Source organism: Acomys russatus, chromosome 22, assembly GCF_903995435.1.
Source record: "Acomys russatus chromosome 22, mAcoRus1.1, whole genome shotgun sequence".
Classification (NCBI taxonomy): Eukaryota; Metazoa; Chordata; class Mammalia; order Rodentia; family Muridae; genus Acomys; species Acomys russatus.
This window is the reverse complement of record NC_067158.1, coordinates 57,170,561-57,194,182: the sequence shown is the minus strand read 5'-3', so window position 1 is coordinate 57,194,182 and position 23,622 is coordinate 57,170,561. Positions and strand designations below refer to the sequence as shown.

General features: G+C 36.4%; 1 protein-coding gene across 1 annotated transcript in view; it reads left to right on the top strand.

Annotated features, from left to right (window-relative positions):
• The window catches only part of Kctd8 (potassium channel tetramerization domain containing 8), a 229,322-nt gene extending 208,161 nt beyond the window's left edge, over positions 1–21,161 (top strand). Inside the window, 2 exon segments of the mRNA XM_051164731.1 lie at positions 19,769–20,052; positions 20,055–21,161. Of these exon segments, the coding sequence (XP_051020688.1) occupies positions 19,769–20,052; positions 20,055–20,234 (464 nt within the window). The 3' untranslated portion in view covers positions 20,235–21,161.
• The last annotated feature ends 2,461 nt before the right edge of the window (positions 21,162–23,622 follow it).

Below are 23,622 nucleotides of genomic sequence, written 5' to 3'. Positions count from 1 at the left end.
CTGTGATTTTTTTTCACGTTTGTAGTTTCAGCATTTTTATTACTTCAATTAAAATACAGAAGCTCATTTTTTAAAAGCTCCATATTTTTTGATAGTGTTATTGACTAAAAAAAATCTCTCTTTAATTCACAGAATATATTTTATTCGTAGCACAAGATTGAAAGACACACATAAATAATTACGTACTATAGATACACACACATGTAGAAAGCTAACGTCTCAATGAAGTTCACTGACAATTCTACCAGTAAATGCCCCAGTCTGTTCAGTGTCTGTCACAGTATATGTTATTATAATTATGCAAACATTTAACTCAATCATTTATGAGAACAAGTATCTCATACTTTTTTCTGTCTCAAACAATTTTAGCTTGTTTTTCATCACTTCTCCTCCTAATGATGTAGAATCAGTGTTTTTTGGATTATATACTCTTTTTTCATTTGTAGGAGTCACACATGCCTCTCATTTCTATACAGAATAATAAAATTAGTCCAATATTGTTCTGCCTGGAATATCTTGTTTTTATTTAGTTTTTAAAGACATGTCAGTCAAGTTCAATATTCCTAAACCTCACATTTTCTCCTCACATTGCTCGTTTACGTTTTTCAGAGAGTTACTTTGAATTTTGTTTTCTGTGCCGTGTAAAGAAATTTTTTTATATATTAGAAAGGTTTGATTTTGTTGAGCTACAGAAAAATGGTTGATATTTATAAGCTAATCATATATGCAGACACATTAGAGAATTCTTAGGGATTTTTAGAAATTGTAATTCATAATGTTTGGTGGTAATGATGTATCCTTTTTCTCTGTCCTAATTATCATATTTACGTTCCATGATACATTCTGATATTCACTTTCCTCACATTTTATGGACTAGATCCTTCAATATGATTAAAAAGTGACCTTTTCATCAAGTGTTAGGGTTTATTTCTGGCATTGGTTAAAATATTCTTGGATTAAAATACTTAGCATTCAAGAGCACTGACTGTTCTCTCACAGGACTCAGATCGCACTTTCAGCACGCACATAGCAGTTCATACCCATCTGTAACTCCAGCTCCAGGGTACACAGACATATATGCAGACAACACACACATACAGACACACACATACACACACGTACACACTCATACACACACATGCACATACACAATAATACACACACACACACACACACTGAAAATTAAAAATCTTAAAAATAAAAAAGTTTTAGTTTTTTTATTGTTTGTTTTCTATCAGGTTAAGTATTTTTTTAACCCAATTTCTGCTTTACTGGTTTTAAATTTTAGATCAGACTGTAGGAAATGACTACTACCAGCTTCATTGTATGCATTGGGTATCATTATTGCTCTCATTTTTGGAGAAATTAGCACATAATTATGATGATAATTTAATATTTGAAAGATGATATTTATCTATATGTCATATTTTTCTTTTGATATAGTATAGTTTCAATTTGTTTAATTTTTTCTTTCTTTTATCTTTTTTATTATTTTTCTTTTTTTACATACACATTCATATTATGACACTGATATACAATATTTAAGTCTGGAAAGCAGATGGACTCAAAGGATTCTTTTTTGTGCATATTTAGTTTTGGTAGCTTCAGAGTTATTTGCACCTACACAATTAGTTATGAAACCTTTTATTTCCTATTGTTTTCCTGATTTTGTGCTTCATGGATTTTATCACTTCTGTAAAGGGTCCTTTCTCAGTTGTTTATCCACGCTTTCTTGGAATAACTTTATCCTGAAATTATTTCCCATTTATTTCATTTTGAGTAGATTCAGTAGGTTAATTGAATTTCTTATTATTTTATATTTCTTATTGAGTTAAATTTGAATTATATGCTAGGAGCATATTAATTTCAAGTATATTGATATTACATTATTAATGATTAGTTTTTATCACCTTAAATCTTCTACATTTTTAATTATTTCTAGGCCATTTTTGTAAGTGTAGTCCCACTTTCTCAACCTTAAGGAGGGGTCCTCTTTCTTTTTATAAGATATACCAAAATTGTCTAGATTTTTATACTTATTTTAATGTTTTAATTTGAATACAATCATATCACTTTCCTCCTTCTAGTCCTTCCCAGTCACGCTTCCCTGAGAACCTTCCCTCGAGTTAATAGCCTTTTTTGATGCTTGTTATATACATGCATACATGGAAGTATAAAACATGATTACAACCTGCTGGCTTCTCTACTTATCTTTTATGCTATTTTCTGCCGATTTTTATTGTAAAACTTTGTGTTCTGCTTCTATTTTGTTTTATTTTACTATATGGCAGAGTACTGAGTTGAAGACATAGTTTCTGTATTCTTATTCTTTCTCACCTTCACTTGAATATATTTAAAGCTACGATTTTCTTACCTTCGAGAGCCTTTTACAGAATTTGGTACTTAGTAACTTCATTACTCTTTTTTTTTAAATAAATGTGCTAGCATCTTCTGTTGGTATAATTTGTATGACCCAATCCAAGTGAAAAGGTGAGATCTTTTTTCTTTTACATTTTTTATTTATTATAATTTATTCATATCACATCCCAATTCTTATGGCAGGAATATATTAAGGAAGAAGAGGTATTTGGGGGGATCACATTTGAGGGACTAGACCATCATGGCAAAGGGGATGAGGTCCCAGGACCAGGATCAGTAGGAGGTCCTCACATTTGTCCTCCAGCTGTTAAGCAGAGAGGGAGGAGTGGTGGGGTCAGGTGACAGTCTTCTTTCTGATTCATCTCAAGAATTTGACCCATGGGATAGGGCCACCGCCTTCTTGATGTATTCTTACTCTTTGCTTAAACCTTTCTGAGAACATCCTCAAAGACACAACCAGAAGTGTATTTCTGTGCTAATTTTAATTGTAGTCAAATTGATAATGAAAATTAAACATCAAAGATCTATTAACCCTCTCCTCTTTTCCTCTCCTCTATTTTCCTCCCATTTGCTTTCACCCCCTGGAAAATATTTTAAAGAGATTTTGTTAGAGATCTGGAAGTACAGAGATTATTTGTTACCTTGTCCAGCTCCATCCATTTTCCTGTCCCTTCTAGACCACATCATGGCACAGCAAAACAAATCCATTAATCTTATAAAACTAGACATATAATGCTACATTCTCTGGTTATGTTCTGAAATTACATACTGTCAATAAAGATAGCATTGTATTATTATTTATTCTTGTAATTACTTTGAATTCTTGAATATGCAGTATGAGAAAACGTAACATTATAAATAAAACTTGTATTAACAAAAGCTAGATTATAAAATATCAGTATTATAAAGTGTTGAGCAATTTAGTAATACCAACTAAAGATTTTACTTACATATTCCTAGTATGTTTGCTATTTTAATATTATTTTATTAATTTATTCATATTACATCTCAATAGTTATCCCATCCCTTGTATCCCCCCATTCCTCCCTCTCTCCCATTTTCCCCTTACTCCCCTCTCCTATGACTGTGACTGAGGGAGACTTCCTCCCCCTGTGTATGCTCATAGGGTATCAAGTCTCTTCTTGGTAGCCTACTAGCCTTCCTCTGAGTGCCATACCACCCTGAACATGCCCGATCTCGTATATCTGTTATTTTTGTGGTTATCAAAAGAACTAAATGGGCAGAGCAAAGCCAATACCAACCACACATGAACAATTTTCCTTTTTTCTTTGAGCTATAATATTATAAACTTCTCTGCTTCTTTGTGATCTTTGATTTTGACCTTCCAGATTTGTTTGTACAGTATAAACAAATTCAACAATTGACCATTCAATCCAAGGAGTATGAGTCCTTAATTAATGCTTTAATAAACGTTCTTGATAACTCTATAATGTCAATATAGAGTTACAATTGCACTAAGATAATTACATTGTAAACTGTGTTATAATTAATTAGTAATCTGAGTAATTTTAAGTAATTATGGCTCTCATTTTGTTCCTCATTGTAGATATGTTTCTTCTATAAGAAATGTATATATTTAATTTTTTATTAAAAAGGACATTATTCTGTTAAGAAATTTTTGTAACATGAACACCAAATGCACATCACTGATTCCATTCATAGTTTCCTTTTACTGCACTACATCTAAACGAAACAGGAAGCAGGTTTTTCTGAATCCTGTTTCTGTGGAGTTTCATGAAAACATTTACAACGTGAATTACACTAAGATTTTTGTTACTAATACTTCATATTTTAAGATAATAGCAAGATATTAATATGTGACTTCGACAATATAGTAAGTAAATATGTGTTTCCATAAGGATCTCCAGGGAAAATGTTTTGATGTAGCTATTTAAGTTTATACTACAAAGAAAGTTTAAAATTCTATCTTCATCATAAAATGGTTTCATTAACAACATTTCACTATCTTCCTCTAAAATTTTTTGGTTTTAATGTCAAGAAAGATGCTGCAGCTGTTGTTCAAATATTAAGTTTGGGCTAAAGTTCACTATGAAGTGACAGGAGGAGCTGAACGCATCTTGACACGAGCAAAATCCACTTATTATTAAATTAAGTTGTGGAAGCTTTTACAAAACTGCTCTCCACATGTGAGAGCCTCTCTGATCAATATGTACATATCACTGAAAGGCCAGCCTTAAACGTGCCTGCTGTATGAATGTAACTCAGAGCACAGTTCTTGACAAGTCCCAGGCCTAATGTGTGTGGCTTGGTTTCTATTCGGCTATGCTCTGTTCTATTTTTTTGAAAGCTGAACTGTTTCCCACATAACTCTCAAAAAAATTTTATGGGACTTGTATTACAAATAAAGTTTTTCCCTTACATCCTAGTAGTGTCTAACTCTAGGCCCATCTTGCTAATTGAACATAGTCTATATTATTGGTGCATTCATTAGAATATGCACTTCAGTCATTTGATACTCCTCTGTTGAAAATTCTCTGTTTAGTTCCAAGCCCCATTTCTCAATTGGGTTATTTGGTTTGGTGGTGTTTAATTTCTTGAGTTCTTTATATATTTTGGATATTAGACCTTTGTCAGATGTAGGGTTGGTGAAGATTTTTTCCCAGTCTGTAGGCTGTCATTTTGTTCTCTTGACAGTGTCTCCAGCCTTACAGAAGCTTCTCAGGCTCATGAGGTCCCATTTATTAATGGTTGACATTGAGGCCTGGGCCGTTGGTGTTCTGTTCAGGAAGTTGTCTCCTGTGCCAATATGTTCCAGGCTCTTCCACACTTTTTCTTCTAAGTGACTTAGTGTCTCTGGTTTTATGTTGAGGTCTTTAATCCACTTGGATTTGAGTTCCCAAAATTTGTGGATAAATGGATTGAGCTAGAAATGATTATAATGAGTGAGTTAACCCAGAAGCAGAAAGACTCAAATGGTATATACTCACATATATCTGCCTACTAGCCCAAGGGGCATGTCCCACGAAAGCCTTCACTTACCAGAAAACGGGGACAGAGGGGAGGACATCCTGTTTGGACTCTAAATGAGAGAAGCATGAGAGAATAGCAAAGTAGAAGGATCCAGAGGGTCCTAGAAACCTACAAGTAGAACATTATGATAGGCAGACTTGGGCCCAGGGGTCCCGCTCAAAGTAAGGCACCAGCCAAGGACAATACAGGCGGTAAACTTTAAACCCCTACCCAGATCTAGCCAATGGTCAGAGCATTCTCCACAGTTGAGTGGAGAGTGGGATATGACTTTCTCACGTACTCTGGTGCCTCACATTTGACCATGTCCCCTGGAGGGGGAGACCTGGTGGCACTCAGAGGAAGGACAGCAGGTTGCCAAGAAGAGACTTGATACCCTATGAGCATATACAGGGGGAGGTAATTCCCCTCAGTCACAGTCATAGGGGAGGGGAATAATGGGAAAATGGGAGGGAGGGAAGAATGGGAGGATACAAGGGAGGGGATAAACATTGAGATGTAACAAGAATAAATTAATAAAAAAATTTTAAAAAAGAAAAAAAAAAGCAAGGAAAGAGAATGGAGAGGTGTTATAATTAGATTATACTATCAAAAATAAAAGTAAAAAAAAACCCAAATGACAAAAAAAAAAAAAAAAAAGAATATGCACTTCAGAAGATGAACCAACCTCAGGCTTTGTTTTGAAATGGGAAAAAGAAACCAATTTAAGATTAATTGCTAGATGGGTAAAATAAAGGGGCTGGACCACAATGATAGCACAATTAACGAATTAGAAAACTTGGGGAACATTTTTAAATACACAGTGTTTTACCTACATGCAAGATTTTTTTTTCTCAGTGTTGAAGATTTTTTTTTTTTTTTTTTAATTTTTCTTGTTACATCTCAATGTTTATCCCATCCCTTGTATCCTCCCATTCCTCCCCCCCCCCATTTTCCCATTATTCCCCTCCCCTATGACTGTTCCTGAGGGGGATTACGTCCCCCTGTATATTCTCATAGGGTATCAAGTCTCTTCTTGGCTACTTGCTGTCCTTCCTCTGAGTGCCACCAGGTCTCCCCCTCCAGGGGACATGGTCAAATGTGAGGCACCAGAGTACGTGAGAAAGTCGTATCACACTCTCCACTCAACTGTGGAGAATATTCTGACCATTGGCTAGATCTGGGAAGGGGTTTAAAGTTTACCTCCTGTATTGTCCTTGGCTGGTGCCTTAGTTTGAGCGGGACCCCTGGGCCCAAATCTACATGCAAGATTTTTAAAATATGCTTTGATAAAAAAAAAAAACTTTGATAAACACAAACTGTTTGGTATAGTTGACTTAACATTTCACATAATCATTGTGGCTCTTTGCTCTCAGAGCAAGAAGTTTATGTGTTATCCCATTTTGGGTTGGGTTTCAGGAATCATGTTTCTGCATCGTTCTCTGCATTATGGGAAGCAACTTACTAAAGAGGCCTGATATTTTATTAGCACTTTGTCTTAGGCTGTACCTCAGCATAAGCACTCTATCATGGGACTCTGTAGCATGATGCCTGCTGTGCCAGTTATTGAAGAGGATTTGTGACATGCATGAGGCATGCTACTATTGTTAAAACATTTAACTTACAAGGTATAATAAAATAGAATAGTCTTGAAACAAAGCTGAGACACATCTTTACCTCTAAAACACAGAATGAATCATGAGTTGAGACTAGGCAAAAATAGTAAAAAATAATAGGGTCAGTAAACCCACTCATGCATAAGAAATTGGGATACACGAAATACTAAAATAACATACTAAGTACACACGGATTATATTTTTATGTCTGACATACCTTACACTTCCCCCAAATATAGAATTATTAGCTTAAAACATTCATTCTTTAACATGCTAATGCATGCATTTAACATTGCAGTTGCCATTCTATGATGGTGTGTATGACCAACACATCTCATATCATGGTTCATGAAGAAAGTTCCAATTGTATCTCATCATTATTTGTAGTATGTCTAAAAGTATGTAGACATGTTTGCAAAATATATTTTTCTCATGTTTGCACATATATGTGCATATGTACACATATAGAGGAGAGGAAAGGAGAGAGAGAGAGAGAGAGAGAGAGAGAGAGAGCTCATATGTTTAAACTTTGAGTACCATAGAGACTCTACACTACTGACATATAATGCCAGATAGATTTACATTTCTATGGTCCATAGTTACTCAGCAAACAGGTGGAAGTTCCCTAAAGAATTAGTGATCCAGTCACCCAAACAATCTAACATTATATGGGTTTGTGTTTATATCATCTTCTTGACCATCTCAGAGACTCAGTCAGATGTATTCTTACCTGAATGCTCTTTCGACAGAGCTGTAAAAAATCTTTTTTCTTCCTCTCATGAGCAGGTTAATATATCCCCTAAACTTCCTGCTGTTAGCAACCACAATTACTTGCTTCTATACCTGTGCTCATGGAATAGATCATGGGGCAAGTTAAGTAAGATATAATGAATGGCTCAGTTTAGATAATAAATAAACTACTGTAGCCTGGCACTTGACTCTCTTAAATAAAATAAGTACATAGAGCATTGAGCATATTCTTACACACACACACACACACACACACACACACACACACACACACACAGAGAGAGAGAGAGAGAGAGAGAGAGAGAGAAAGAGAGAGAGAGAGAGAGAGACAGACACAGACAGACAGACAGGAAGGCAGGCAGGCAGACAGACAGACAGACAGACACAGACAAAGACAGATAGAGGGAGAGAAACAGACAGAGACAGAGTGAAAATCTTACTTAATGGAGGAGATTAGTATAGTTAAAAACAGAGATCAGCATTGTGTATCATGGTAGGTAACTGGTGACACGTAAAGTAATATCATTTCATTCAATTTGGGTGAGTAGTCGAAGAAAGTAAAAAAAAGTAAGTTTTTAATTTAAATGGAGACTGGGTTATAGAGTGTGCTGTCTATGGAGCTAAGAAACTTTTTTTTTCTCCAAAGGAGAATGAAGGTTCCTGAAAACAAATACACTCTTAAAAGCCATTTCACTGCTGTGAAGCTGGGATCTTGATATTTGGATAGCAGAAAATAGAGATTAGAAATGAACGGACCTGTAGGAGTCCTTGCAATAAATATAGTGTGTTGATGACTTTTATGACTGTGGGAAAGGCCAAGAGGGCAGTGGCAGACGTATTCTTAAAAGGATGTCATAGTCAGATATATTCATTTAGAGGGAAACCTCATACAAGAAAGAATTAAAGGAATACAGTGACTGTATTCTTGATTGTGTTGTTCTTATTTCTTTGAAGAAAATTATGAATAAAGAAAGCTGGTTTGAAAAGAAAAGAATATGAATCTAGGGATGTGCACCAATGGAATCAAATCACATGCTGCATTGCAGAGCACCTGGGTTTGAGCTCCAGCATCCCAGTCAGGCAGCTCACTACCTTCCTGCAATACCAGATCCAGGGGATTCGATTCCTGCTTCTGTCTTACAGGATCACATACTTGCCTCACTTCTGCTCCTACACATATTCACATAATTTTTAAAATGAATAAAAGTAAAGAATTATAGTGATATCATTTAATTTATGGTTTTAAAAATATAGGATAAGAACATGGGTCAGAAGTTTAGTGAGTTAGCAGGTGGTTGAGGTCGTGGTGTCATCTGTAGAAGAGGAATTATTAACTGAGTACTCACGAGTTTTATTGTATGTTTTATGTTTATTTAAGTAGGTGAGGCAGCTGTGTTTGTTTGCAAAAAGAGAAAGAAAGTACATTATGGGATTATAGATAATGTAAGGAGACTATTAAACTTTACTCATATGGTGATTTATCTATGTTATTTGGAGGACAAAGAATAAGTATTGCAATCATTTAAAAAATAACAAAGCATAATACAAAGAAGGGAATACTCAGCAAATATTTTCCTGAAAGAGACAGAAGTAAACATTGACCATCTTTAGGTATTTTCCATCAAGAAGGATATCCCCAAAATGCAAAGATTTGCAGTACGATATACTGTGCTTATCACATGGGATGAGCTTACACAAAAACAGGGTGACACCTTCACAGACCATGCAGGAAACTGTGTCATAACAGAGAAACTGAGGACCTATATTCATATCCAATGTGCCCTGACATTAACGGTTGAGCCATAATCACATAAATAAAATGATATAATTCAGAGCCAGACACTAAGCTGGACTTATGTTAGCTTCTGTAACTGCTATAAGCTTTGGAACTTCATTAAAAAAAAAAAAAACCATAAATGTATTGTCTAGAAGCGTTGGAAGTCTGAGGTCTACAATCACTTTTACTGAGATTAAAGAGAGGTGTTAAAAACTCTCTGCTCCAGGCAGGAGCTTTGAGAGGGTTCTGTGCTGGCTTCTCCCAACCTACGGTGACAGCTAGGCTCTTTATTTATTGTGGAGTCATTCCTGTCTCAGCCTTCAAGCTCACATTCTGACCTGTTAGTATCTCTCTCCTTTCCTGTTGAAAAGAGATCCAAACAAAATAATCCAGTATGTATTCACCACCTCAAAATTCTTAATCACGTCTGTAAAGACTTTTGTCTTATGAAGAGACACACATAGGCTTCTCTCTTTTCTTAGAAAATTGCTTTTTTAAGCCTTGTAGTTATTGTTTTGTTGTTTGTTTATAATTTTTTGTATGTACACTGTACACAGTACAAGGTTTCATAACTACATTTTCATGCAGGTATAAAATGTACTTTGTCAACACTTACCCTATATCTTTTATGGGTTATTTGTCCTCCCCTCTCTCTCCTATCAGCCCCACCCCATTTCATTAGAGAATTTGGCTTCTCCTTTCATGTCATATGTATATATGTATGTATATATATATATATATATATATATATATATATATATATATATATATATATATATATGTGTGTGTGTATGTATGTAATTTGATGTATCTACATAAATAGAGGACCCACTAAGGAGGGAATATGCTAGATTTGGTTTTTTACTTCTGCTTTACTTTGTCTAATCTGATAATTTCAGTTATATCCATTTTTCTGAAAATGACATAATTTCATTCTTCTTCATAGCTGAATAAACATCCATTATGTATAAAAGCCACAATTTTTATCCATTCTTCTGTTGATAAATATTTAGGGGGGTTAAATTTTGGCTATTGTGGTTATATTTTACAGTTTTTTAATGTTTTAAATACTCATTTACATTTTAAGTTTTTATACATGTATATATTATATTTGAATCAGGTGTTCATCATTGTATTTTACTTAATTGTGATGACATGCAAATGAATACAAACATATAATGTGTATAAGTTTAGGAAACTGAAGAGGCATATACACTAACCTGTGAGCCAGAGACTGCATAATGTCCCAGAAAATATGTGTGTGGCTCAGTGGTAGAGAACTTACCTGGTATGTGTAAAGTCTATCCTCAATACTGAAAGATTTTAATAAATGATATTACTATCACAACTAAATTGAAGTACTTTCATATATACAGTCTTATTCTCTGTGTCTCTCTCTTTGCAGCTACATTTAAGCCCAATGCAAATGTCTTCCCCACAGATATTCTGACAGAAAACTCCTCTTGGCTGATGCCACTTTTTTAATCCTTCTGAAATAGGGTAGCAAATTAGCATTTAAAATATCTTGCTTATAGGTAGCTATAAGAACTTCCACCTTGAGCACAGTTTTGCTATTTTCAAAAATAAACATTTTTTTAATGCACCACACAGTGAAATTTAACTGTGCTGTGCACATACGTGCTTTGGTTCCCCAGTCATTCAGCCACATGATCATGCTCCAAATTATTTCCATAAGTGACATCTATAAATCTCAAAGGGAAAAAGATGTCTCACATTAAAGGGCAAAACAGCTACAAGAAGTTGTATCTTGTTGTACATTGTTGGAAATACTTTGAAACATTTATTGCCTAATGAGCACTTGAGATCTGTGGAGATCTGGCAGATAAAAAAAATTCCCTGCACTCTTGGTGTTCTTCTGGCAGTTATTTCTACCCCTGGAATCTGAGTCTTGGCCTGTTGTTGGCTTCCTTCCTTCTTCCTTAGACATTTGATCATGTTGTTATTGTCTTTCCAAAAGTGCCTGCCTGTGTGCCCCTGACAGGCCTTGCTGTGTCCTCCTGCCCTTGCTTCCTGAGTGTTGGAATTGCAGGTAGGCATCTGCATTTGGCCTCCTCTTCACTTATTTCCACTGTTTTCATCAAGAGCTTCACTTCAAAGCTGGGGAGAGACAGCTCAGTCTCTATAGTTCTTGCTTTGTAAACACGAGGTCCTGAGCTAGAACCCAGCACACACATACAGAGCCAGGTGTGATGATGTACATGTGTAACCATACAGAAATGAAGCAAAGACAGGGGGGCTCACAGGTCATCCATTGTAGCCCACTGAACAAGCCCCAGGCTGGTGAGAGACACTGTTTCTGAAACAAGGTGTACAATACTGAGGAACGATGCTCCATGTTGATCTCCTGCCTCCACATGCCTGAGTACACACATACATACACACACACTCACACACACCACACACACACACACCACATACACAGCACACACACACCCCATACAACCCCCCCACAACCCCACACCCCACACACACACCCCACACACCCCACACACACACACACACCACACACACCCCACACACCCCACACACCCCACACACCCCACACACCCCACACACCCCACACACCCCACACACCACACACACACACACACACACCACACACCACACACCCCACACACACCACACACACCCCACCACACACACACCACACCCCCCCACACACCACACACACAAACACACCACACCCACACACACACCCACACACACACCCACACACACACACACACACCACACACACATACACCACACACACACACACCACACACACACACACACACACACACACACACACACACACCCAGAGCCTTAAATCAAGCAGTTGAGGAGTAGTCTGTGTTGGTTATCAGAAAGGGTGGATACGAGCTAAAAACAATGATTTAAATGTATGAAGATGTCTTAATAAAAATATTCTTTTGATCGGCCTGAAAGAGTTGTCTGACATTGTATGAGACAAGCATAATTTATAAAACCATAGTTTTATGTTCATATAAATTTGTTATACATAACACATCATAGGAACAACTTCCATCCTTGTTTATAGAGCATCTTCTTTCTCACACATAAAGCCGTCAGAGATGTTGTCAAGACAACATCTCATTAATCCTTGCCAAGAATCTGGTAGGTGTCACGATTCTAGTTTTATAGACAAGGAACAAACGAGCATAGGCTTTTGTTCACAAACTGCAAAAACAGATAAATCACTCTACCCTTATACGATGTGTCAGTTAAAAGGAGGTCATCAGAAGGAGATGGCTTATGTGGTACATGAAAAGCACACCAGCATCTGTGATGAGGAATGGCCGATTCAAAGAGAGGGAACTGAAATGGCCCCAGAATGGCTCCATAGTCTTAACCCCAAGATACCAAAGGAACCCCAACAACTCTGATTCTGTTGTTTGTTGTTTGTTTCAAGACTAGGATGCTAATAAAGCATAGAATCTTTGCTTTTATAGGTGCGGTGTGAGGATCATTCTTAAGTATAGAGCCCTGCTGAGGTTTCTCTCCTACATTTTCAGATGACAGGGCCTTGGGGTGGATAGAGAGAGACTCAACACATTTTCTCTAGACACATAGCTGCGAGTGTCAGCAACAACCGTGGAGGTGACATAGAATTCACTTGTAGAAAAGAGGAAATTATTTGTTCATGGTGTATGATCTTTAAGTCCTTATTTCTCTTAAGTAAACTAAAAGGCAAAACATGACTTTCCACCCAAAATGGTGTGTTCACTAGCTACATACTCTGACGCGTGCTTGCTTTCTAGACCACTGCCAGAGGTCCTCAGTTCTCTGGGGTGTGGTTCACCTTTGTCATATCACTTGAGCCTAACTATACTTCTGTCAGTGTTTTAAGTGTATATAACACAAAACAAAATAGAAATGTATTTTAAAAATAAATCAGGCCTGTGTGTTTTTATAATATTTTGTAGCTAGTACTTGGGTGGTGCTCCAGTAATTACATTAAAAAATAATCTCTGCCCCTAAGCAGTAATATGGTGTGTGTGTGTGTGTGTGTGTGTGTGTGTGTGTGTGTGTGTAGTATATGTGTGTAGTTTATGGGTGTTGCAAGTGTTTGTATATACATGGTCTGATTTCAGTGTAAGTATATGGTATATGTGTTGTGTATATGTTGAGACAAAACATAGGATCCAATCTGAAGAGGAAAACCATGAACAGAGAACAAAACTATTATTTAAGGCAAAATAACTTTAGTACTATGATATGAACTTAAATAAATTACTTGTCGGTGATTAAAAGAAAACAAATGCACCCAAGTGTGAGGTTTTAGTCAGAAAGTAGTATTTGAAGGAGGCTTTTAATCTTTATTATTTTTCTCATTTGTTTGTTTGTTTGTGCATTAATTTGCTTTTTAAAACAAAATCTCTCTACACAACCCTGACAATCTTGCAGCTCATTAGATGCTGATGTGTGTTGGCATGCCACCATGCCTGGCATCTTTGAGTCTTTAAGAAGAAAGCAATAAGATCAGAGGACTTGAAGAAATGAAACCACGATTAAAATATATTTTATGAAAAAAACATATTTTCAATAAATATACAAGAAACATTAGTGATAGAGACCTCCTTTAATATCAGCTCCACCAGGTGAATACATTTTATACTAATTCTACATTGAGTTTTCTTCTGTATTTTGTTATGAGTTTTAGAGATCATACAAATCAATTTTGTGAACTACATGAATGAAACACGGAAACATGAGCATTAGCTTATGTGCTTCTAAAAATGATAATTCTTTAAGGGAGTCAGAGTGCCACTGTGAGGCCCATTTATTTTTTTGTGAGGGGATGATGGGAATATTCTGATAACATGCTATGGTTTAGATACTTAAAGCCTCCCCAAAGTCCATATGCTAAAAGGTACGTCCCTAGACTGGCAGTATCGGGTGGCTTTGGAATCTTTAAGGAGTTGGTCAACTTCATAGAGAAATGTTACATTATTGGAATCATGACTTTGCCCACCTCTTGTCTTTGTTATCCATCCTAGATGTCTTATATTGAACACCTTTACTGCATGAAGTGAGGTACTCTACCACTTACCCTCTACCGTGATTCTCGGCTCTTCCCTGAGCTCAAAGTGATGGAGCTTTCTGATCATGAATAGAAGCAGTTGAAATTGTCAAAAAATTTTAATCTTTCATCCTTATAGTTATTTCACGTATTTTACTACAAAGATGGACACATGACTAACATATTAATTTATGATCTGTAGGAACCAGGCTCGACTGGGCTGCCTGCCTGCCTTGCTGTTTCATGTCCTGTTTTTAGCAGCTTCTGTTTCTGTGTTTATGTTGGTTAGCTAGTCATGTTTACTGCTCTAAGAACTCACCCCTCCTGTCCTGGGGACTTTCCCTCATGTGTGCAATTACCTCTTGAGGGATTTCACCTGCGAGTGGCATTCCTGTTTTGCTGCCTATAAAAAGGTTTTTTTGGACACTGAATAAAAGCTGCTGCCGCCGCTGCTGCTCTCTTAGCACGAAGGACCTGGTGTGTGTGTGTGTGTCTGTGTGTGTGTGTGTGTGTGTGTGTGTGTGTGTGTGTGTGTTAAATCCGCAGTCCCTCGCCCTTGACTTGGTACCGCGGTGGTGCGGCCGCCACAATGATCAGCAAGAAGAACCTTTTAAACAACATACTAATGCCAGATGCACAGTAGAGTCAGTATATTTATTACACAAATTCAGAGGCAGGATCATTTCATGACTTTTGTTAAGCAATCCCTCTGATCAAGGAGCCACAGTAATATAAAAAGGTACAGCTTCTATCATCAACGAGTCTGGATTTTGGACTGGAAGGCTGAATAAATGAAATATAATAAAGAAAAAACCAATTACTGGAAAAATTAGAAGGTTATCAAGGGACATGCCCATATAAATATGTAGGAACTACCAATTTCCTTTTTAATTAAGCTGTTCTTTTTCTTCCTTCCCTCCTTTTCTCCCTCCCTCTCTCCATACCTTCTTCTCCTTCTCCTCTTCCTAATCTTCTTCTTCCTCCTCTCTCTGTCATACTCTTATTATTTAATATATTTTAATTGAAATACAATTACTGTTCCCCTCGTTTCCTCTCCTCTCTCTAAACCTTCCAAAATACCCTCCCTCCCTCCTTTCAACACCCCTATTTGCAACCTCTGTCTTCCTTTCAAATTGATGGCCCTATTTGCTTTGATACACATACACACACACACACACACACACACACACACACACACACACACACACACAAATATCTTACTAAATCTGTTTTTATTGTTTGTACATATCTGATTTTAGTGCTGACCATATTGTATTGAATAAACAGGGACTTATCCATGTAATAGGTTAATTATCCCTCTGCCAGCAGTCACTAGTTGCTTGTATTTCTTTGTCTAGGAGTAGAACTCTATGAGACTTCCACCCTCTCAACTTAGTATGTCTATTAAATTTGTCAGCGTTCAGATCCTCTAGAGAGCCGTTTTGAGGATACCCATCCTCAGTGCAGAGTTCTTGGTTCTGTGGTCCTTACATCTCCTTATAAGATGTTCCATGAGTTAGGTTCTGGAGTTGTGTTGAACATGTATTCACAGAGGGTGAGTCCCCTGTAATCTGATGACCTCTGAGTTATGTCCAGTTGTGGTTTTCTTTATTGATCTCAGTTTGTTGTAAAAAGAAATTTCTTTGATGGGAGAAAGAGTGAGATCTCATCTCTTGGTGTGAGGATAAGTTTTAGAAAACAGCTAAGAATTATGCTGGTTTAGTAAAGTGGTCTTAATAGGTTATCTTCTATGGCCCATAACCCTACTATCTATCCTTGCATAGTTGGGCTTAACTCCTGGTTATCAGACTTTAATTTCAGTAAGATAGCTGCTGGTTACCACCAAGATAGGAGTGCCACTATTGCACTTGGAAGGATATATTGCCAATGTATATGGCCAATGTAGTAGTTGACAGGCATCATGGCAGTATATATCTATTGACTGCTTTCCATATTTGTGATCTTGCATAGTATTTTCTGGTATTATCAAACATAGAAAGGAGGTTTTCAGGTAAGATCCACCTTAAGCTATCTGAGTTCTTCTGTATCCTAAGAGTACAATGTATTTAGCAATAGAGATATATCCTTAACCCTTTGAGAAGCCAACAAAGGGCTCAAATTGTTTTGCCAGTCATTCGGACTACCAATCACTTGAAAATAGTTGTTCATGACAGGGGATTTTTGGAAGGCTCTTGTGGGAGTATTGTCAGCTTGAATGTCATAATTTCATTTATAATTATATGTAAAATATTAAATATTATATATATAATTTTAGATAAATATAAAATAATATGACTCCTTGATTCTTGATCAAATTATACTATTGGTTTTTTTTCCTTATTCTTATTCAGTCACAAATGTGATAATTCCAATAACATTAGCAGAAATATACATAAATAGCTTCATTTTCGCCAATACACATTACTCTTTCTTGATTTAAATGGTCTTTTACTTGAAGATGATTGCCTCTCCTGTGTGAAGCTTCAATTCGTAATAGGCATTTTAGTAATTACTTTACAATGCTTTCTGTTTCTTAGTTCAATTCAATAGCATAATAGTCTTTCACATCTGTGCACGCACTAGTTAAGCCTAAGTTACATAGGCACTCATCAACCAGACGAGTTTGGGCTAATTGACACCAGGACCACTTCAACGATCGGGTTCATTTTTTAAGTCTCCTCTAATTAATTACTCTGCATACATTTGGATATTCAACAAAGTTTTGTGCAATCACAAACCTGTTTCCCCTCCCCCTCTTTTAGTCAACTGCTTAATACTTAAAATATTTCAGATGTGTTGCTCTTTCTGTTCAAGCACCACATAACCATTCACACACAATTGAGTTTAGCACCTTTAAAAGGTAATTTGCCTTCTGGGAATTACATCCACTGCAGAAAAAATTTAATATATCCAGTGCTTTCCATCATCACTAAGCAGGTAAAGAGATTAAAATACAATCTGTAAGGTGTGCAGTTGTACACAGACCTCACTTAAAAACGCTTCTGTCTTAAGAAGAACTCTACTGGGGTCTTATGACTGAGCATATCCACATTACTGCAAGGAGCTCACATGGCCTATTGACATATATAAGAAGTGACATTTAATCTCAACACCACATTCTTCCCAGATGGCTAGAAAATTATCATGTTCTTCCTTTTTATGGCAATGACAGTCCAATGAAATTCATCGAAAGCCTTATTTTGATGAATTTAACAAATTTGTGGCTATTATGGTATCTTCCATTCTGTTAGCTTGATGTAAAAAGTTTTATTGTTGGTTTTGTTTCTCTCATTTTTGTGGCACTAGTGTGCAAACACAGGAATCCCTTCTTGCTAAGGAAGTGCATTGCCTCCAAATCACATGCCAGTTCTACAGTTGCTTTGAATTAGCTCTTTGGAAAACTTATGAGGAGCCTTTTATTTGCTTAAATAAATTTATTCCTGAATATAAGAGTTTAATACTTAAAGTAGAATCTTTACAGTAGATGAATCTAGACTCTGAACTAATAACAGTTTCTCTAAAATAGAATTTTAAAGGTTATGAATTTCTTACACATATATTACACAATCATTTAAATTATATCATAACCATGTGAGCAGGTTTTACAATTAAAAATTCATTTCAATAGATAAACTAAAACTTTAGTATCAAAGAAATGAAAATTAAATACCTGTTCATCTGTGCCTAGTTGTTATGTGCCAAGTCGGAATTAGAATGAAAGTATTTGGTCATAAGGTCCCTAAGGTCATAAGGTCCCTAAGATCAATTTGCAATGGACAATAGTGCTCCATTTCTATGATAGAAAGCCCAGGGTTATATATTCTGAGCAATAGCAATTAGCATTTGAGCATATAGGAAGAGGCTGAAATACTTCATATGTATTGATTCCTTCCAAAGAGTTTTAAAAATTCAAACATAGGATATTCAGTTTCCCAATGTTAAATATGTAGCCAGAGAAGACAAATTTGGTACTATGCTGAGCTAGAGCGTAAACCTACAATGAATATACTACACAACCATAACAATCTGTTGCCTGTGTTTGAAAACTGAAAGTACATAGTATAATGGAACAGATATAAGTTGATAATATTCTTCCTAGACTAATTTTCATTGAACATATAGAAAGTTGTACTAGTACTTTGCTATTTTATGAAGTACACAGTAGAAATTAAAATTGTTTTTCTCTTCTAGGAACTCATTTATATTCATAGCAAAGCATTCCTTTTTTTCATTTTATAATTTTAACTTAGATACTTTGATAATAGAAAAATTTAGGGTTGTATTGCTGATGTATCGCTTGGGGTTTGTCACTTGCCTCTGCATTTTGGTCAGCTCTGTCTTTTTGTAATGACCTCTGTCTGCTGCCGCAGAAAGTTATTAGTTATCTGTGGGTAAGAACGTATTTAGAGTGTGGTTAAAATTACAGTTTCTGTGATAATTATTTTAAATATTTCAATAGTTTTTTCCCAAGAGGGTGAATATTTTATTTTTCTTGACTCTACTGTGGGATCAGGACATCTCTTTAATATTTATTGAATGCTATTACACACTCTTTGGGAAACAAATACTTTTAAAAATTTGTCCTCATATGGATTTTACTGTAAATTTCAAAGTTCCATATTTTGAAGGAGTGCTCTATTTTAAGTGCATACAATTATCATAATATTAAGACCATATTATGTATAGCAGCTTTATAATTCTCCAAGGGAATAGGCAGAAACAGGATGAAGAGTTTGAGAATTATGTTTAAATCAGCCTTGCACTTGGAGGCATGAACAATACGATTGTACCTCTGGGCTGAGGCCACTGCTGCTTTACAAAGCTAGGAAATGCCACCTTCTTGTTTTCCAGTGGAAAAATAAATTTGCAAAGGACAGCATTCAGTGCCAGGGTTGTCACAAAGATGATCACGGCATCTAGAGATGCAGGTCTAACACTGGAGGATTGTCTGTGCATGATAGTTCTGTTTCCAAATTCAGGAGTTAGAAAGTAAGTAAACAAAGACCCTTCTCTCTGCAGGATGAGATTCACGGTCTTTTACGGAAAGGTTACTAAGTGTTTGCATGTAAAGACCTAAATGTTGTTATCGACCCCCTGAAATACAGGTTCGAATGACACCTTTTTCTTCAGATGGATGTAAAGTGAGTAGATAAAATACTAATTTACCAATTGAATTTTTTTTTGATTTTTTTCCCCCTTGCTTATCTTCTTTAGGACCACCTCAGAAGATAGTGTCACCCAAACAAGAACACGAAGACAGGAAACATGAAAAAGTCACAGACAAAGGCAGTGAGAGTGGGACTTCCTGCAATGAGCTCTCCACGTCCAGCTGTGACAGCCACTCAGAGGCCAGCACGCCACAGGACAACCCGGCCAACACCCAGCAGGCTGCCGCTGCTCACCAGCCTAACACGCTAACCTTGGATCGCCCCTCCAAAAAGGCACCAGTGCAGTGGATGCCACCGCCAGACAAACGCAGAAACAGTGAACTTTTTCAGTCACTCTCATCAGCAAGTCCCGAGAAACAAATCTCTCCAAAAAGAAGGTCTGTGAGAAGCTGAGTGTGGAAGAAGAGATGAAAAAGTGTATTCAGGATTTTAAAAAAATCCACATTCCAGATTGTTTTCCAGAGCGCAAACGCCAGTGGCAGTCTGAACTGCTCCAAAAGTACGGGTTGTAGTAATGATGCTGTTCTTGGCGTGTTGTGATGGCATTCAATGTTTACTACAATGTCACCACCTGACGGATGGTCAGTGTGGTTCTTGCTGCTCTTCCGTTTTGTGAACAGTGGATGTGGGACAGTATTCTTTTTCATTACTTTTGTTGTTGTTTTCAGAAACATAATTTTAAAAAATGAAAACAATAAATCTGTATCAAAATGGTGTATCTATCTGGTTTAAGCCATTTTGTAGTGATGAGCGTGTACTGTGCATGATCAAGAACCTCAGAATCTTGATTTTTGAACTGTGGTCAACTGGACATGTTTGTCATTGTGTAACTCATAAAACAGCAAATCATCATGTCACCCAAACTCAGACAAGAATGTGGATGAAGCAACATGAAGTGAAATTTTAGATGATGGTTTTAGGACCCAAATCTAGAATGGTTTAAATGTTAATGCAATAAAACAAGTATTATTTTTTTGCATGAACACAATGTTACAAATAAATCACAAGAAATAGGGAAGATCTGTTTGTTGCTTTGAAAGAAAAAAATTAAAAAATAAGGCAAATATATATATATATATATATAGTTTCAGGCAAAGCCTATAAACGTAAGCTGTCTAGGAGATTGAGCTTTCTTTGTTCCTGATCTGTGATTCTTTTGTGTATATGTATGTTGTTTCTCTATGTTAAGATGGTGTAAATATGCCTTATACTGTTACGTTACGGCATCAGCATTCATCTATCAATGCTAGTCATGATTATTTCTGAGAAATGAGTCTTTTTTCATCAGGCTGTGAAAACTGGTACAATGATGATTTAAAAGATCCTATTATCACGGCAATCAAAATAATTGAAGGAAATGTCAAAGAGCTTTATGTATTTATTAAAAAATGGAAAATATGTTAGAATTCCTTAACTTCTACTGACTTTTCTTTAAAACTATTTTTATCATCTTTGATTTCCACTTAAAACTGCATATTACAGAATGATTGATAAATCAATGTTAGAAAGATTAAAAATAATTCAAATTGAGGTAGAGCGAAATCCACATAGCTGTGTGTTGCTTTGTAAACCCTCAGTCCACAAGAGAAGAAAGGCCACATTTGATAATACACTGAAAGTTTATTTTCAGTGACAACAAGATTTAAAAAGCCTCTCCACAATAAATTGGGAAGTTATCTCTTACAAAGCAAGAGACCAAAATGTCAACAGCGTGCTGAAAGGTCACTCCTGATGAAGAGTTTTCTCTTCCTGGGTATGTGGGGACAGGCACTTCCTGATCAAAAGCCACACAATTATGCTTAAACTCTTCACAGAAATAAATACAAAATATCATGAAGCCTAGCAAAAGAAAATAGACTGAGAGAGGTAAAAATGTCCTCAAGAATGAATTTGGGTTTCTTTGTGGTGACGTAGAGAGGGAGTGGGTGGCACTTGCAATGTCCTCTTTTCCAGCAGGTAAAGGATATGAGCATCTTCACTTGAAAGGTTGAAAAACAACAGTTATTTGTGGATATTTTTAAAATTTTTTTTCATTGTACCATTATATAAAGTGATATCTACTCAGGACTATAAAAAACATCTAAAACACAATTAACCTTCAGTTAACTGCCAGGCTTTGGGAACGTATCTTCTTTCAGTGTCTGTTTATAACTTCAGGAAGTTGGAAGTCCCAGTATGCTTTGATAGGTGGTCAGGAAGTAGAGATTGACAGGTCGCCAGGTTTCCAATCCCACACCTACCATTCATCCTTTATGTATTTGATGGATATTAGAGTGGTTATAATGTTATAAGAATGATTTCGGATGGTTGGGGAGGTAACTCAGCAGGTAAGAACTTGTGCAAATATGATGATCAGAGTTCTGGTCCCCAGGACCTAGGAAGGAGTTAGGCACGATGAATCTAAAATATCTGAGTTCAGGTGAAAGACCCCAACAATATACAAGGCAGAGAATGATGAAGGAGATATTAATCTGGCTTCCTTGTGCACCTCTACAAACGTTTGCCCTCTCACATATATGCACATGCACACACACACATGCCATAATCATAATTACAATGTGAAGATTTATAGGATATAATTTACATAAGAACATAGCTATCCTTCACCGATCTAGAAAGAAAGCCCATGAACAACAATGCTTATCCCATAGAACTAAGAAGCCATCCCTATCAAATAGTGAATTTCAAAGACAGAGGGAGAATAAACCTAATAAGAACTATAATCTTTAATAAATCACACTCACAAATACAGAAGTCAAGCAAAGAGGAAGGGGAAATCACTCTACCCACACAATTTCCTTGCACATTCTAATTTCCTCACTATACCTTCCATATTCCAATGTAATCAGATGCCAGCTGGTCAAAGCCCTATACATATAATGTCCATGGTAATGCCCTATGAGACAAAGTCCAGAAACAAATGGCCAGGACTGTTTCTGAAATCTACCTTGCACGCTCTGTATGTTTCCTAATGAGCCACTTCAAGTAGATATTGGAAAGAATTCAATAAGAGTGTGTTTTCTGTTTCACTCATCTCTGCCTCCTTAGAGAGTGGTTCACACAAGTCTATATTCCTTCCTGATAAACTAGAATAACAGTTGTGAACCATGGGGTGAAAACTACTGCATCTCAGTTGCTTTTATTTTTTCAGTACATAATCATATGGGAACTGTTTGGTTAGTTTTCCAGTAACACAACCAATAAGAATCAGTTACCTCCTCGTTCCCTTAGTTAGAGGCTTAAAGTCTGATTCTTTAAAACCATTTTTCAAGTTCTCAGTAGAGGCTAGAACTTGACTGGCCTCAAGTAGGCTTATAAGAAACCAAAGGAAGTATCTACATCAATGACTCTTATTGAAGAAAAAGGTGACATAAAATATTAGAGGCGAGATAGACTAGATTTGGTCTATACTGCTTCCTTTCCAAATTGTTGGAACTGGAAATTGATAAACACTAAAATGTGGAACCTGGAAGCAGCTACTGAAGATGAGGATTTCTTCTACCCAGATGGCTTTCTTCTCTGGAAATGCTACTTGTAGCCTCCAGATAACAACCAAGGAAAGAAATTCAACAGTGAGGTGCATCGTTCTAGAAGAGAGTTTAGACTTTATTCTCAGTTTAGTTTTCATAAGTCTTGCTTTTCCTGACTACAAAAGTCTATGAAAAAAAAAGTCTAGGAATAACAAAGGCACAAGTGTTACCATGGCAGCCCTCTTGCAGTTTTCTTATCACCTCATATTCTGAGACTGAGAGACAAAGAGGAGGGGAGCATGGAATCCACACAACTTACAGACTGAAGAAGCCTCTCTGACATTTTCAGTCCTTGGACAAAGACCAAGTATATAAAACATAGATTGGGCACATCAGATTGAGCAGGTGTGTCTGTGTGTGTGTGTACATG